General features: G+C 56.3%; 2 protein-coding genes across 7 annotated transcripts; one reads left to right on the top strand and one right to left on the bottom strand.

The window, feature by feature from the left end:
• Positions 1–973: 973 nt before the first annotated feature.
• On the bottom strand, positions 974–11943 carry YPEL4 (yippee like 4). Of its 2 annotated transcripts, none has more exons than XM_073346767.1 (5): positions 11843–11943; positions 8992–9316; positions 8631–8674; positions 2512–2620; positions 974–2170 (listed from the first exon to the last, which is right to left on the bottom strand). In XM_073346767.1, exons 2-5 carry the CDS (start codon positions 9130–9132, stop codon positions 2081–2083), a joined length of 384 nt encoding a protein of 127 aa, XP_073202868.1. In that variant the 5' UTR covers positions 9133–9316; positions 11843–11943; the 3' UTR covers positions 974–2080. The 2 variants fall into 2 exon arrangements, with proteins under 2 accessions (XP_073202868.1, XP_073202866.1); XM_073346765.1 differs by lacking the exon at positions 11843–11943 and adding an exon at positions 10205–10411.
• Positions 11944–12302: 359 nt separating this feature from the next.
• Positions 12303–17246, top strand: CLP1 (cleavage factor polyribonucleotide kinase subunit 1). Of its 5 annotated transcripts, none has more exons than XM_073346760.1 (3): positions 12303–12381; positions 13432–14054; positions 16152–17246. In XM_073346760.1, the coding sequence occupies exons 2-3, from the start codon at positions 13449–13451 to the stop codon at positions 16821–16823; spliced, it is 1278 nt and encodes a 425-aa protein (XP_073202861.1). In that variant the 5' UTR covers positions 12303–12381; positions 13432–13448; the 3' UTR covers positions 16824–17246. The 5 variants fall into 5 exon arrangements, with proteins under 5 accessions (XP_073202861.1, XP_073202862.1, XP_073202863.1 ...); XM_073346761.1 differs by having other exon boundaries at positions 12303–12385; XM_073346762.1 differs by lacking the exon at positions 12303–12381 and adding an exon at positions 12394–12780.

Here is a 17246-nt window from a genome sequence, read left to right as displayed (position 1 = left end):
TCCTGCTCCGCCCAATAGGTTGCACTGTCTAGACCCTAGTGTGTGATGGGGGGGGCTCTGATGCCAACAGGGTGTGCTGCGCTCGGGGGGGAGGGGGGGCTCTGATGCTGGTGCGGGCTACTCTGACACCAGTGGGGTGCTATTATGCTCGGGGTGGAGGGTTTTCTGATGCCATAAGGGGGTGCTATGCTCAGGTTGGGGGTGCTTCTCATGCCAGTGGGGTGGGGGTGGGAGATGGGAGGTCAGGATGCTATTGATGCCAGTAAGGTCTGCACTGACACCGGCGGGGGGCTACTGTGCTTGGGTAGGGGTGAGGGCTCTGATGCCAGAAGGGGGTGCTGTGATGAGGTTGGTTGGGGGTCTCTGATGTCAGTGGGACATCTCTGATCCATCTCCCATTGTGATTCTCTCAGACCCAGTGCCCTTGGAGGTGAGTGGGGGGTCCATGCTGCTCAGACACCACAGCACCCTCCACCTGTGCCAGCCCCTCCCCCAAAAGGCCCCGGGCTGACAGGGCCAGGCATGAGCCTCATCCACTAATGGGTGCCCCTGCTGGATGGCAGAGCCCAGAAGGACAGACGGAATGGACAGGCCTTGACCAGCTCCCTCCCCCAATAACAGACTCTATCTTCTATAAAAACACCTTTATTTATAATACAAAACCCGCGTGCGCTGGTGCTGGTGCCACAGTGTTGGGGCCCCCGGGGCCAGGCCCCATGGCAGCAATGAGGGGGCAGGGATGGGCAGTGCCCAGGGATCACCAAGGCATGGCGACCTACAGAACCAAATGGCCCAGAGCAGATATGGAGGAGTGCGGAAGAAGGCCCAAGGGAGGGACGTGGGAGCAGGGAAATGAACAGCAGAGTCCCAGGCCCAGCTCTGGACCCTCTCACCCCAGGCCTGGGGGCTGGGGAGGAGCAGCTCCAACCTTCCCAGGCCAGAGGCCCAACTCCCACCCTCTCGCCCCTCCCACCCTCCCCCCCAAATCCAAGTCCTAGACTGCAGAGGCTGGCTTGGACCATCTCATCCCCTCACTCCAAGCCTAGGGCCAGGAGCGGCCAGCTACCACCCTCGCTCCAAGCCCCAGGCTGCTCCAACCTTCTCACCTCCCACTCATAGTCCTAGGCCAGGGGTCCAGGTCTGACCCCAACTCCCCACTCCAAGCCCCAGGCCAGGAGCTGGACTCTGAGCCTTCTCCCACCACACACTCTGGGGCCAGGGGGCCTGGCTCTGATCCTGTCTTCCCCCACCCCACACTGAGCCCCAGTCCAGTGGTGCCAGCGGTGACCCTCTCGCCACAGGTCAGGGGACCAGCTCCTACCTTCTCTCCCCCAACTCCACCCTGAGCCCCAGGCTGGGGTGGCTTCCCTGATCCCATTGACCTCCCACCCAGAGCCCCATGTGGGGAAGGGGCCAGTTTTGAATCTGTTCCTGTGCCCACTGTGGCAACTCTGACCTTCCCCCCTCCGCCCCAGAGCCCCCTGCCAAGGGGGCCTGGCTTTGATCCTCATCACCAAGAGTGCGAGTGAAGCTCTCTGATGCTAATGGCCCCCATCCCACACCAGGGATTGATCCTTTTTTTTTTTAATGGCCAGCTTTGATCCTCTTGGCCTCTCCCCTCACAACCCCACACCAGGGGCGGGGGTGGGTGGACACTCAGCTCCCTCACCCCACCAGTTCCCCTCAGCACCATTCCCAAGGAACTGTCTCCTTGCTCCCCATCTCACAGGGCAGGCTCTAACTAAACTCCCACTCCCCCTGATTGGGGAAGACACTAGCCGCAGGAGTCATGCTCCCAGGTGTCTGTGCCCCACAGTGCTAGCAGTGGGTCGGTGCCCAGCAGGATGACCACCCTGGGGCTGGCCTCACAGTCCATGCCTGGTGCTGACTCCAAGGGGGAACAGGCGTCCCCATGCTCAGTGCACACTCAGACTGGGGGTGGTGCGAGGGCCCTGGATCCCCTGCTCCCGAAAGGTGACCTTTGTGCAGGGGCGTTCTCGTGCTGGGATGGGCAATGTAGCAACGTGATCAGGGAGGGGGAGGCCATGCTGCTGGGGGTGTGGCTGCAAGCCCCCCCCCCTCAGTCCCAGCCGTTGTCCTTCACCATGTGTGACATCTCAATGATGAACTTCCCCTCCTTGTACTTCTGGCTGGTCTCGAAGGCCTGTTCCTGGGGGAGGGGCGAGAAAGCGGAGCGTCTGAGCCTGGCCCGTCCTCTAGGGCATGCTCTTCTCCCCAGCAGAGGGCACTGTGACCCCAGGGAGGGGGAGGAGCCTGCACTGCCAAGACCCCTCAACAGGAGGTGCTATTACCCCAGGGAGGGGGAAGCCTGTACTGCCCTCCTCAGCCGAGGACACTGTGACTCCAGGGACAGGGAGGACCCCGCACTGCTCAGCCCTGCCCTGCGCAGCAGGGGGCATTGTGACACCAGGGAGGGGGCATAGTCTGTACTTTCCCAGCTGGGGGTGCTATGATATGGGGGGATTCCTGCAGGGCTGGAGCAGTACTCACATATTTCCACCCCAGGGTGGTCTTGCAGCTCTCACAGAAAATGTCGGCCACAGAGTGGAGCCCAGTGAGCAGGAGGCGCTGTTCAGCTGGCCCGCAGCCCACGTTAACCCTGGCACCAGAAAGAGGAGCAGAAGGGGACAAGGTCACATACTGCCTTCCACCCCCAGATCCCCACAGCCCTGCCCCTGTGGGGTAAGTTCCCTCTAAGCCGCGCAGCCGCCCAGCAGTCCATCAAGTGTCACACACTTCAGGTGCCCCTCACCCCACCGCCGTGCTGCTCCTGCCCTCTGCCTTGGGTTGGACCCCCTGGCCAACTGCTCTTGGGAGCCTCCTGCTTGCTGTGTAGAGCGGAGAAGGGGAGGTGGGGACACTTATGTCAGGGTGTCCCCCTCCCCCTGTACCCCATTTCCACAGAGCAGGGGGTGGGGACACAACAGAGCTCAGGAGTGGGACATGGGACGGAGCTTCCTGGCAGCTGTTGCTATGTCTGAACAAGCAGGCTGGTGACTGCAGATCTATTTAAAGGGGCAACATGTCTCTCTCTCACACACCACACTGTGTATGTGTCTCTCTCTCTCTCACACACACACCCCACCCTGTGTGGCTCACATACACACCACACTGTCTCTCTCTCTCTTTCACTCACACACACATACCACTGTGTCTCTCACACTCACCTCCCAACACATATTTGTATTGTTGTTGTTGTTCTTGATACTTCCTACAATGCACATATATTCTCTGTAATTTTATTCTTTCAAAGTGCTGTTTTTTTAGTTTCTGGACTGGTCTATGCATTTCATAATTTTTATTTCTCTCTTAGGCTTAAATTTAATTTTTGAGTAGTGAGTTCTAAAATGCCTAACCTGTCTTGGCTGGAGTAATTATCCCTATGGTAACTTTTAAAATATATATATCTGTTTTTTGTTTCTACTGGTGGCAATGCACATGCACATTACCTCGATACTGGTGCACATAAAATTCATTTCACACATGGATGGAAAAAATTAAGGGGAACGTTGCTGGGGGGAGTGGGGGTTGAATTCAGCTGCCAGGTCCCCTAGCAGCTGTGGGAGAGTGTCATGGTGCCCTAGCAAACATACAGCCCATACAAAACCAGGCCGTTCAGGCTTAACCCCCAGGCCCTGCTGTGATCAAAGCACAGGAGCCTAGCCCTTCCCGTGTGCTGGGCCGAGCTCCATACACAGCCACACTCCCATGCTACATACCCACAGCCAGAGCAGCTTCAGGCATTCAGACACCAGGCACTGGATGCCAAAGCAAATCAAGAGCGTGTCTTTTAAATATTGTCTGGTTTTGAGCCAATATTGGGTTCTATTTACTACCCAGCTGGCACCCTTAGGGACCACTTGCCCCAGCTTTTCTCCCTCACAGGAGAATGTGGAATGCCCATTAAAAAAAAGGGGGGGGGAAGCTGAGCTCCTCCCAGCACTCCAGAAGCTGGGGCTTTAAGAGAAACTACTGTGCAACTTGACACCTCTGAGGTGAAGTGGGACGGGGGCTGAGCTGGTGTCTGCGCTCAGGACTTACTCAGGTGGGGAAAGAGAGACCCATGAGTCTTGCAGGGGGACAGGAGTTCAAGGGGGCAGAGGCTGTGTGGGTTTGGGATCGGATGGGCTCAAGGGGGAATCAGAAGGGGCTGACTTGGGGGGCAGAGGCTGTGAAGGATTGAGGGAGGACAAGGTCCCATTCCTCCCTCATTCTCTCCCCACATGAGCTACTGCCAATGCCTGCCTTTCTCCCCTTCCCCACACACCTGTGCACCTGCAGGGAGAGCACAGATAACTGGGGAAGAGCCACAGAAGCTCCTGAGTCCCTGCAGGGCAGCTGGGGCTGGCTCTGGCCAGCTTGCAGGGGGACCCCAAGGAGATCGCTGTGGCCCTATTGCTGCCCTCCTGAGACACTGTCCCTGCCCCAAGGGCCCAAGCAGGCTCCCATGCCCCCCGCTGCAATCTGGCAACCTACCCCATAACCACAGCTGGGATGAGCAATTAACCACAAGCCTGACCCACTATGCATGGTGCCCTAGAGACCCTCAGAGCTCACAAATGGCAGCCAGCATTGGCATGCCCCAGGGCCAAGAGAGCTCTGCTGCCCCCATCGTAGCCTGCCCATCCGAGCCACCTGCCATCTGGCCCATCTTAGCCCCTATGCTGGGGTCTCTAGCACTGTTCCCTCTAAGCTGTGTGCGCGCACACAGATCCTAAACCCCACGCACACAGTGAAACACCGCACGCACAATAATTTGCACAGAAGCACAAAAATTTGCACAGAATAATTTTTTTGCACACACAGCCTGTCAAAACTTAGAGGGAACATTGGTCTCTGGCAAGAGGCGTCTCTCGGAGAGCCAAGCTGCAGTGCCATGTGCTCCCTGGGCAGCCTGGTGCTGCGGCCAGCGCTATGCCTGCCTGCTCATTCATGAAGGGAGCAGGCCAGTGTCCAGCCTGGACAGCTGCAATGGGGGCCCCATTGCTGAAGGCTGGGCTGTCAGCACCAGTGTCCAGGGGATTAAGGAGGATGATCTAACAGGACCTCAAGACTGTCACCGTGACAAAAGGCAGCCATACACCCACTTGCTGGATGGGGCAGGTGCTGCTTCTTTGGCCAAGGCCTCCCTCTCCCTACCCCACATCCAAGGTTTCCTCTAATCTAGGCTGAGCAGTGACTATTCCCCTTCCCTGCCTCACTGGGTCAGATCCTATCATGGGTGAGCAGCTGTGAGAGCCTGGCTCAGGGATTTGGGGCAGAGTTGAGTCTCACTGATGCACTGGAGACGCTGCAGATCCCTAGTGGCTTCATATAGAGCCTGAATGGGAAGGGGGGACTAGCTGGGCCTTGGTGTCGAAAGCTCTGGGGAGGAGCAGGCTCCCAGCAGGGCCCCATGGAACTCTGTCTGGGACAAATCAAACTCACCCAAGGATCCCTCCAGCCATCAGCCCACACCAGCGTGTGAGACAGGGTCACCATGTGGTCAATGGTAAGAGCTGCTCCTAGATCAGGGGTGGGCAAACTTTTTGGTCTGAGGGCCACATCTCGGTATGGAAATTGCATGGAGAGCTGGCTAGGGCAGGGGATTGGGGCACAAGGAGGGGGGATGAGAGCTCCAGCTGGGGGTACAGACTTTGGGGTGGGGCTGGGGATGAGGAATTTGGGGTGCAGGAGGGTGCTCCGGGCTTGGATGGGGGGGTTCGGAGGGCAAGAGGGGGCTCTCAGCTGGGTCAGGGGATTGGGGCACTCGGGGGGGGTGAGGTTTCGGCTGGACGTGCAGACTCTGGGGTGGGGCTGGGGAGGAGGGGTTTGAGGTGCAGGAGGGTGCTCCGGGCTAGGATCAAAGGGTTGGGATGGCAATCAGGGCTGGGGCAGGGGGTGGGGGCACGGAGTGAGGGCTCAGAGGTGCAGGATCTGGGTGGCACTTACCTGAAGCAGCTCCTGGAAACAGCAGCCCATCCCGCCTCTGGCTCCCATGCAGAGGCAGGGCCACTTCACTTTGCGCACTGCCCTGTCCGCAGGCACCACCGCCGCAGCTCACATTGGCCACGGTTCCCAGCCAATGTGAGCTGCAGAGCTGGCGCTTGGGACGGGGGCATAGTGCGGAGCCCCCTGGCTGACCCTGCTTCCGGGAGCCATGCGGAGCTGCTGCACGCGCAGAGCGGAGCAAGGCAAGCCCCTGATCCTGCTCCCCAGTGGGACCTCGTGGGCTGGATTAAAAGGTCTGATGGGCCGGATACAGCCCGTGGGCCATGGTTTGCCCACCCCTGTCCTAGATCTGATGGCATCACTAGGAGTGTCTGCTCCTGGGGGAAGTCTGCACCACTGCGGACGTATAGAATTCATGTGTCCCACAGTCTTTTTTTTTCCCCGCAGAAAATACATTTCTGCCCAAGATATGCTACAGTTCTTCCTTTAGCCCACCAGAGGCCACTGTGGGGCCAGAACAATCAGCAGCAGGAATGCAGCCAGCTGTTCTGGCACCACAGCAGCCTCTGGTGGGCAAAAGGCAGAACTGCAGCACTTCTGGGGCAGAATGTATTTTCTGTGGGAAAAAAAATTCTGTGCGTGCCCAGTGGTGCAGAATTCCCGCAGGAGTAGAGCGAGGAAGGCCTGGGAGTGGCCTGCTAAGAGCAGGGAACAGAGATTACTTTATTTTGGGACTTTGTGAGTTTTGTTTTGCACACTGATGTTAATAAATCCAGCCCCTAAGGAGGGGTGGCTGAACAGAGAGCAGCCTGTTTGTAGCATTTATTGAGGAGCCCTGAAGAGGGGAAAGTGAGGCACGCTGCTACAGAACCTCCCCTGGCCACAAAGGGGCACTTGGGAGGTTGCTGACCCTTGCTGACCCTCTAACACCCTCCCAAAGGGTGGCATTAACAACCTTGCCCATCATTAAGCAAAACTGTGAGAACCAGCCAGCAAAGAGGGCATTTCTGTTGTTCCCACAGAACAAACTGGTCCTAGCCTGATCAGTCTCTGATGCAAAGCAGATAAACTCATTGCAGTGAGAACCACGCAGCTGCACTACTGAGCCAAGGCAGCAAGGAGCCACCATGCCACCCACAGCCTCAGACAGCAGCCAAACCACGGCCCTGGAAACCCTAAATCCTTAGGGCATGGTCTGTCCAGCTCTGCCTTCTCTCTGCCATGTCATTCATAGATTTCAAGGCCAGAAGGCACTGTTGTAAGCATCTGTTCCGACCTCCTGTATAACCTAGACTAGAGAACTTCCCTGAATTAATTCCTATTCAACACAGAGCAGATTTCTTCGAAAAACATCCAATCCTGATTTTAAAATGGCCAGGGATGGCGAATTCACCAGGACCCTTGGTAAGTTGTTCCACTGGTTAATTACCCTCACTGTTAAATATTATTTCCTTATTTCCAGTCTGAATTTGTTTATCTTCAGCTTCTAGCCATTGGACATTATACCTTTGTCTGCTAGCCCAAAGAGCCCTCTATTCTCACATTTTTGGACCAGAGGTAGGTACTTCTCGAGTGTGATCAAGTCACCCCTTAACCCTCTCTTTACTAAGCTAAATAGATTAAACTCCTGGAGTCTATTACTAAAAGGCAGGTTTTCCAATCCCTTAATCATTCTTGTGGCTCTTCTCAGACCCCTTTCCAATGTATCAACATCCTTCTTGAAGTGTGGGCACCAGAACTAGACACAGGATTCCAGCACCGGTCACACCAGAGCCACATACAAAGGTACAATAGCCTCTCTACTCCTTCTCGTGATTGCTCAGTCATGTTTGGTCATTGGCCATGGCCACCTGTAAGCCAGGGACCAGACAAGGGAGAAGGTTCCTAGATACTTCTATGTCAATAGCCATTGCTGTTGGCAATGGGATGGCCCATTGGCTGAGTGGTAGAGGTTGTGATCCCCTGCCAGAGTTGACAGTGGTGTGGCTGTGGTGGATTTTCATCACCTCCCCATTACAATCCCAGCCCCTTGCTGGGATCACCCTGGAGTGGACTGACAGGGAGGACCCTGGGCTTGGAGATGAGCCAACCAATATGAGACATCTTTGGGGAGAAAGACCCCCGCGCAAGAAGTTTTGGAGGTGGGGCCTGACAAGTTACTGCCAGCTTGAGCAGGGAATTGTCTGCTGGGGAACAGTGCCGAGACATGGGGTGTGGTATGCTCTAGTGGAGCTCAGAGAGTGAGGCATATTGGGGCAGGGTTATACATCACCATGAGAACTGCTGTTATTCTACCCCAGGACTCACCACCAAGGAGACCCCATTCCAGAGACTCCACCTTTGGAATGGGGGGCCCCTCTTGCCTCTGAGTTCAGATGCCAAAAGTCACCCTCTCTTGGGTCATGTAGAACAGTGATGGCCTAAATTATCAGCTCTTTGGGGCAGGGACCATCTCTGGTCTGGGTCTGTACAGCGCCTAGCACAACAGGGTCCTGCTCCACAGCTGGGTGACCAAGGCACTACCGTAATACACCTAATCAATGATAACGACTGCTAATATAGCTCTAGCTGCTGCCTGCTCCCTTCTGACTGGCTGCAAACTCCCCACCCTCCCACCCCCACCCGTACTCTCCCCCTCTTGTAACTGATGGAGTGATGGATCACGGAGGGGCACTCACACAGAATTGAACAGGTAGGCTCGGCCATGGCTCCCCTGGAAAGACTGCAGAGACAAAGGACAGGAATTATACCCTGCCCCCCCCCCCGGTCAAAAAACCCCAACCCTGGCCCCCACCATCCACCTTCATTCACTGCCATGGGGAAGTTACAGCACCCAGGGCCTTGCTGGGCACCGATAGGGCATTGCCATGGGCAAGATTGGCAGTGGCAAGGCATGGCTGTGAGGAAGCTCACAGTGGTGGGGTCCTCAGCTGGGCAACAGCAGGGCACAGCCCTGCAGAACCTCACAGTGCCAGGGTACATGGCCTTGGGGAAGCCTGGTGGCTGGTGCAGGTCCCTGGCAGGCTGGAGTGGCTGTACCTTGGAGATGAGCTCATCATGCTTGGCCAGGTGGGCCTGGCAGTGCACACAGCTGTAGGTGCGGTGGCAGTGTGGCAGGTAGCTGCGGAAGGTCTTGGTGGGCAGGCAGGCAGCAGGCGGCCCTGGCTCACAGCTGGGCATGACAGGCTGGAGGGCGATACCCTGGCGGGGTGGGGGGGTGGGCGCTGTGCACCCCCCACACAGTCGGTCGCAGGTGAAGCAGCGAAGCAGGTTGGCTAGAGCCGTGTTTCAGGGTGGGAAGAGTTTGGGGGGGCTGCACAGCCAGGGCCCCCCCAGATGAGAACCAGGCCGAAAGGGGAGTCACCTGCAGAGAACGAGAGAGAGGCAATGAATCAGGGGGGTCACCCCTATGGCCTGCGCTCCCTCCGCCTGGGAGACTGGGAAGAGTGCCCTCTGATGGGGAAGGGCCGCCCCAGCACTCAGTGCCAGCTCTCTTCTCCCTCCTGCGCTGCCCCCCAACCCAGGAAGCACCCCCCACTGGAGCTAGAAAGGAAATGTACAGTCCTGGGGAGCCAATTCTCCGGCTTGCCAACCTACGCCCCTGTGCTGGGGACAGCACCCCCTTCTGGGACAAAGGGTTAGTTCTTGTCATGTGGTCTCTTCTCCCCATGCTGCTGTCACTGCCGGATGAGAGCGCCCCATGCTGGGACAGACCCATTCCCACCACTGAGCCCCAAGTCTCCCCAGCTCCCAACCCCAGCCCAGAGACAGTGCCCCATGCTGGTCACTGCCCGGAACTGCCTTTTAAAAAACCCATGCCTGAGTTTGGCACCAGCCTGAGACAGCCCCCAACTCACTGCACAAGTGTCACGCTCCCTCCTCGCTAGTGGACAATGGGCTCACACACTGGGGTGGCCCAGTGCCAGAACCCCACAAGGTTGGTCCCCTCTTTCCCACCCAGAAAATAACGTAAGGGACCAGAGGGGGGTGTGAGGCGGAACGTGACACCTGGGGGAGGGTTCTCAGGGATCCGCTCCCCGCAGACAAGGGAAATGGAGGAGGATCTGGCTTGGGAAAGTTGCAAGTGGGATGGGGGGAGGGGGGCTGGGCTCTCGTCAGGAGCTGGATTGATGAGTGATGATGCACAGGAGGGGAGAGACCCAGGCTCCGTTTGCGGGGCCAGCCGCTGCGGGAGGGCAAAGTTTCTCCGTGAAGCCCTTTGCGCTCAGCCCCCCCGTCCGCCGCCCCTCACCTTGAAATCTCGTCCCAAGAGCCCCGTCCGTCCGTCCCGCGGCCGCTCCTCCGGCGGAGGGGGAGCACCCTGGGGCTGTGCGGGGCGCAGGGAGCCGGCTCAGGGGGCCGGGGGACCGCGGCTGGGGGGCGAATGGGGCGCTGGGGCTCGGGCTGGAGCCGAATGTGGCTGTGTGTTGTGGCACCGCATCATAACATTGAGTCATTCCTCCCCCCCCCACCGCTACGTCAGAAAGGGGCTGGGAGGCGCGGGGAGGGAGGGAGGGAGGGGGCCGGGGCCACTGGGGCTGGGCTGCGGGGGTGGGGGGCGCAGTGATTGGAGGGGGGTGAACATGGGGCAGGGGTGGAGCGGCGGGGGGGAAGGCTCAGGGCCAACAGTACCCCGGGATGTGCGGGGGGCGCACAGGTAATAAATCATGTATTGCGCCTCTGACGCAGGGAGAGGGGAGCGAGAGACAGCTCGGGATCACGGGCTGCAAATCTGCATGCTTCTCAGGCCAGCGTGCGCCCCCCAGCACCCAGGCCAGGGATCCCTGTTGCACAGAAACTGCGACCTACGTGGCTGGAGATACCCAGCGCACTAAGAGCCCCAAACCCTGACGCCCCAAATCTGTGACAGCCCCAAGCCCTGTCCCCCTGATCTCAATGCCCCAAAGCCTGGCAGGCACATGGCATGTCGCTCCCACAAACACTGGCATCCCCAATCTCACTCCCCCAAACTCTGGCACCCCTTGATCTCACTGCCCTAAACATTAGCACCCACATGGTATGCTGCTCCCCCAAACATGGGTACACCCTGATCTCATTGCCCCAAACACTGGCACCCAGATGGTATGCCACTCCCCAAAACACTGACACCCTCTGATCTCACTGCCCTAAACACTGGCACCCACATGGTCTGCTGCTCCCCCAAACACTAGCACCCCCAATCGCGCTCCCCCAAACACTGGCACATGGCAAGCCACTCCCCCAAACACTGACAGCCCCTGTTCTATGACAGCGCCAACACTGATAGCTGAATCTGCAACATCCCCAAACATGGACGCAGTTTTTGCTCCCCCAAACAGTGACTGGATTTGTGGCCAATCACAAGTCACGGGAGCCCTGATCTATGACACTCCAAGTGGTGGCCTTCCCAATCGCTACCAAATACAGTAGCAACATTGGCTAACGGTTGCCAGGTATCCGGCATTTCATGTGACACTCCAGCATCAGGCACCCCCGCTGCCAGCCCACCCTGAATGTCATGCACCTTCTGAGAGGCTCCAGTAGCAAAAGGCTTCAGGCAGCTGACCTAGGTGGCAGGGAGAGAAGATGGGTCGGGGGAGACTCAGCAGGCTGCCTAAGCCAGAACCCTGCCCCACAGAGACCCCCTGTCCTCCACAAAGCCTACCCTCCAAGAGAGACACCCCAGCCAGACTCTGGCCAGAAAGGCCCAAGCCAGAGCCCAGCCCCTGCGAGAGAGCCCCTCCCGCACCAGCATCTGCCCAGCTACCTCAGCACTCCCAGATCTCTCAGCACCCACCCAATTTAGGCTATACCCATCCCCTCAGCCACCCACCAGCACCTACTGACTTAGACGCACCCAGAACCCCCTGAGCAATCCAGCCACCCACCAGCACCCTCTCCCCATACACACCCTCATACACCGCTCCAACCTCGCTGCTGCTAAGTTTTGTGTGGCTCCATGTCCCAGCCCTATTATTGCTCGGGAAGGGGGTGTCGACCATGGGCTGAAGTTTACAGCCACGTGCGCATTGTTTGCATATATGCAAATCAACCCTTATATGATTTGCATAATATGTCACTCTTGCGGCTGTGTAAAGCTGGGCAGCCGTGTGGCCCTGACACAGAGCTGCCCACTGGGCTGCAGCCGGACCCTGACACTCCAGGTCCCAGATCAGAACCGTTCTCCGCATCGTAGTTTGGCCTACATTTGGGAACTTCATCTCCCGGCAGGACTTGCGCTCATCCGCCGTTCCAACGCTCTTCTTGCGGATTCGGCCTACACAGGAGAACTACATCCCCCAGTAGGCAACGCGCCCTGTCCCTGCACTTCCGGGGCTGGCCATTTCTCCCGTCAGGCACTATGCCTTCCTGTACTTCCGGCCCAGGGCCGGAAGTGCGCGTGGTTTTGGGTCTGCCGGTTGGTTGGTTTAGCGCCAGGCACCGGCGGCGGTAGGTGGGTGAGGGACTCTTCTGGGGCCCGGCTGGGTTTGGCCCCTCCTCGGCCCGCTCCCTAGCGCCTTGCTGTTGCCATGGCGACACCCAGTAACCCCCTTTGCTGCCTGTAAGCCTGTGGTGGGCAACACGTGGCCCCTCAGGGTAACTCGGTGGCGAGCCGACCGCAGCTGCCGATGGCCGCGGTTCCCGCTCCCGGCCAATGTGGCCTGCGGGAAGCGGCGGGGGTTGCAGGGACGTGCTGGCCGCCGCTTCCCACAGCTCCCATTGGCCACGAACAGCGGACACTGGCAGCTGCGGGCGGCGGTGCCCGCCGACGGTCCGTGTAAACAAACTGCCTGGCGCCCGCCAGCGGATTACCCTGAGGGGCCGCCCGTTGCCCACCACGGCTTTACGGTGAGGGGCGGCGCCGCCATGCCTGGTGGGAGCCCTGGGCACACCGCAGGCAGGTCGCGGGGGGTTCTGGGCACGAGAGGGGTGTTGCCGCCATTCTCCGGGAGGTGGAGGGGGATAGCGTCATCATTCCTTCCCGGGGAGGAGCCTGGCCACAGTGCGGGGTACACTGCTGCCATAGGAGGGTGGGGGTGCTGTCATTTGTATGAGTGACGCAGTAGTGACTCCCGTACACACAGTGGTTTGTTTTCCCATATGAAGCTGCAGTGACCAAAGCTGTCTTGCCTGGGGCAGTGTCTAGAGGGTGAAGCAATAACATCCGGGCTCTGGTCTGATGTTTCCATGGCCATCATCTCCGTGGCCCAGTGCCATGGCCTGACAGCCTTGGTGCTTTTTGGTGTGTGGTTCCTGGGGGCATGGTAAGCAATATCGTTTAATTAGCAGAGCTCCAGAATAACCAATCATATCAGAGTGTGGGGAGTGGGAACCCTCCTCTCATCCGTATATAATAATGCCTGGGTCTGTGTGACAGTGAAGAGCACCGTAGGGAACAGAGCCCTCTACCAGCTCCAGGTAGGGATTGAGTAGAGTAGAACTGGGGAGGCTGATGGGAGAGCACCTGTGATGTGACCTCTTTCCTTGTGTCTGTTTCAGGCTTATACAGGATAGAGATGGCAGAGGAGGCTGGGGATGAGAAGAAGCAGGTGGCAAAGTTTGAGCTGGAGCGGGAGACGGAGCTTCGCTTTGAGGTGGAGGCCTCGCAGACTGTCCAGCTGGAGCTGCTGGCAGGCATGGCGGAGATCTTCGGCACTGAGCTGACCCGTAACAAGAAGTTCACTTTCGATGCTGGTGCCAAGGTGGCCGTGTTCACGTGGCATAGCTGCACAGTGCAGCTGAGTGGCCGCACTGAAGTGGCTTACATATCAAAGGACACGCCCATGCTGCTCTATCTCAACACCCACACAGCCCTGGAGCAGATGCGGCGGCAGGCAGAGCGTGAGGATGAGCGGGGGCCCCGAGTTATGGTGGTGGGACCTACGGATGTGGGTAAGTCGACAGTGTGCCGACTGCTGCTGAACTACGCTGTGCGGCTGGGGCGCCGACCCACCTTCGTGGAGCTGGACGTGGGCCAAGGCTCGGTCTCCATCCCTGGCACCATGGGGGCACTGTACATCGAGCGGCCTGCTGACGTAGAGGAGGGTTTCTCTGTCCAGGCCCCCCTGGTCTATCACTTTGGCTCCACCACTCCTGGCACCAACATCAAACTCTATAACAAGGTGAGCAGTGGCAGATCTGGGGGGTGAAATTCAAGGCAGCCAGGGCTCTTTCCCACACACACAGAAGTTTCTGGAGACACAGCAATCTTTAATGACCAAAGCATCTGGTTCTCAGTGAGGGAGGAGTAAAGTAGGCTGTACATGGAGCAGTGCCCTTTGGAGATGGGATGCTGATTTGTAAATGTATTCTGGTCCCACTGGAGAAAAGGGTAGGCGGGCACCTTCTCCACAATCCAGAGTATTTTGGAAGCAGAATGCCAATGTGCACACCCCCCTCACACCAGGGGATGGCACAGGCATCTCCATCCTCCCTGGGCTAGACCAATCCAGCAAGATGAATTCACATATGCACACTTGTCGGTGGGGAAGGGCAGAGACTGCCCCATGCTGAGACTTTTTCTTAGGTCTGAACTCACATGAATAGGGAGTTGGGGGACTGATCCAAAGAAAAAGGAATTACTGGGAGTAAAGGTCTGACATTCCCTTGTCTCCCCACCCCACAATCACCTCTGGCCCTGCTCAGGTGCATTTTCATCATCTAGTCTGGAGGAAAGGAGGAAAGTGTTGCTTCCCCTTTTATCTTCTCCTACCATCAGTACTCTTTAATCTGTTTTGCGCTACCTTGGAAGGAAACAGGCTTGCATCATGGACTGGAAGTCACGGCTCTCGGGCCAACTCTGCCACTGACTTCCTGTGTGACCTTGGCAAGTTAATACACTTTCACATACCACAAGAACCCAGGGTCACCAAATGAAATTGATAAACAGCAGGTTTAAAACAAAATAAGGAAGTAATTCTTCAAACAGTGCCCAGTTAACCTGTGGAACTCTTTGACAGAAGACATTGTGAAAGCCAAAAATATACCTGGGTTTGAAAAAGAATTAGATAAGTTCATGGAGGTTAGGTCCATCAATGGCTTTTAACCAAGATGTTCAGGGCCACAATCCTATGCTCAAGGTGTCCCTAAGCCTCTGATTGCCAGAATCTGGGACTGGACAATGAGATGGATCGCTTGGGATAATTGCCCTGTTCTTTTAATTCCTTCTGAAACATCTGGCACTGGCCACTGTAAGACAGGATACTGGGCTAGATGGACCATTGGTCTGACCCAGGATGGTCGTTCTTAAGTCACTTCCATATCTGTAGAATAGGGACAGCAAAGAAACATTTGCATGGTTTGGGATGAACATTGACGTTTATTAATCCAAGATATAAATATTGTCCAAATACAGAGAATCTTCTTAATTACACGTCCTTGCAGGTAGCATATTATCTTGACTGAGATAAACCTTTATTAAAAAATAGAGCTTGAAAAGACTTAAGATGGAAAAAAAAACAGTGAATAAAAAGGATATTCTGTTTAATTATTTGGCAACTTCTGTGTTAAAAGAGCAGAGTTTAGCGTTTCACACCTTCCTGTTCATTAGGGGTGATGCTAATACTATCTCTCTAAAGCAGCAATAACTATCACTTGCTATATTTCATTGTAGACACAAACCTACATTGTTTTTCTGAATCTCTGTGTTGTTATATACCTTCTGACTGTCTCCCGCATGACAATCAGCAAATCTCTCCTCTGTGACCTCAGATGTAGAGGTCTAGAAGAAATGATCAGTTACCTTAATGACCGTTCAGTAAGCAGGGTGTTAAATGTCCAATCTGATTACCCTTCTAGAAGCAAATAAATGCACTGGTGCTTAATAGTTGTCCAAGTAACCAAACAAAATACAGTTATTTGTATCCCTTGCCTCATTGGTTAAGGACAAGACACAGTTTCTTGATGGAGAATGTCTCTCTTATTAAGCTGGGCTCTGCCATGCTTAATTTGCCATGCCAAGGTATCTAAAGCAAGATGCTTGGACAGAAAGAGATTTGCATTTCCATTTCTCCTCCACTGAGTAAAATGTCAGTGTCAGGGCTGCTCAAGGGCAATTTATATGTGATCAGGCCACCATCTAGTCGCAGCCTGCAAAGGATATAAGAAAGTGAAAGAGAAAGGGAGAGAAAGGGAAAAACCATGGGTGGAGCCACTTCAGATACTGCAATTGCCATGCACCTTCCTTGGGTTCCAATTAGCCATGCTGCTTCTCTCTACAGATCACATCTCGCTTGGCTGACGTCTTTAACCAGCGCTGTGAAGTGAACCGCCGGGCTTCAGTCAGTGGCTGCATCATCAACACGTGCGGCTGGGTGAAGGGCTCGGGGTACCATGCCCTGGTGCATGCTGCCTCAGCCTTTGAGGTGGATGTGGTGGTAGTGCTGGACCAGGAGCGCCTCTACAATGAGCTAAAGCGGGACCTACCCCATTTTGTGCGCACAGTGCTGCTCCCCAAGTCGGGTGGGGTGGTGGAGCGCTCCAAGGACTTCCGGCGGGAGTGCCGGGATGACCGCATCCGTGAGTACTTCTACGGCTTCCGGGGCTGCTTCTACCCCCACGCCTTCGACGTCAAATTCTGTGATGTCAAGATCTACAAGGTGGGGGCTCCCACCATCCCTGACTCATGTCTGCCCCTGGGCATGTCGCAGGAGGACAACCAGCTCAAGCTTGTGCCAGTGACGCCGGGCCGTGACATGGTGCACCACCTGCTGAGCGTCAGCACTGCTGATGGCAGTGAGGAGAACATCTCCGAGACCAGCGTGGCTGGCTTCATCGTCGTCACTGGGGTGGATGTAGATCGCCAGGTCTTCACAGTGCTGTCACCGGCACCTCGCCCACTGCCCAAGAACTTCCTGCTGATCATGGACATCCGCTTCATGGACCTTAAGTAGGGGCAGCACCGGAGCAGAAGAGGTGGAGTCCACCAGGCCTATAGTGTCTCCTTTGTGGACAGAACTTTTGCCAATTGAAGGGGGTGGAGACTGCCACACAGACTGAATCATTTGAAACCAGTGTGGGAAGGGGTAGAGGCTGCTGTCCAGATCAAACCGTTGGGAGAAACCAAAGTGGGTCAGGTGAGGTTTGCGGATTAATTTGTAGACAGAAGCAGGGAGGGAATGTGGAATTAAATGTAACTGTAGATGGTTCACTGCCTACATCCTTCTCTAGGTTCTCTTCTCCTCCTTAGATTTCAGTCCCTGAAATCTGGACCCATTGTCCCTTTTACACAGCCAGTGCTTCATGGGCCTCTTCTCGTAGGAGAGGATCAATATTGTTTTATATTTTTGTAATTTTAATAAATTTCCTGGTATTTT

This window comes from Lepidochelys kempii, chromosome 6, assembly GCF_965140265.1.
Source record: "Lepidochelys kempii isolate rLepKem1 chromosome 6, rLepKem1.hap2, whole genome shotgun sequence".
In the NCBI taxonomy this organism is placed as follows: domain Eukaryota; kingdom Metazoa; phylum Chordata; order Testudines; family Cheloniidae; genus Lepidochelys; species Lepidochelys kempii.
This window is presented reverse-complemented; position numbering and strand designations above follow the sequence as displayed.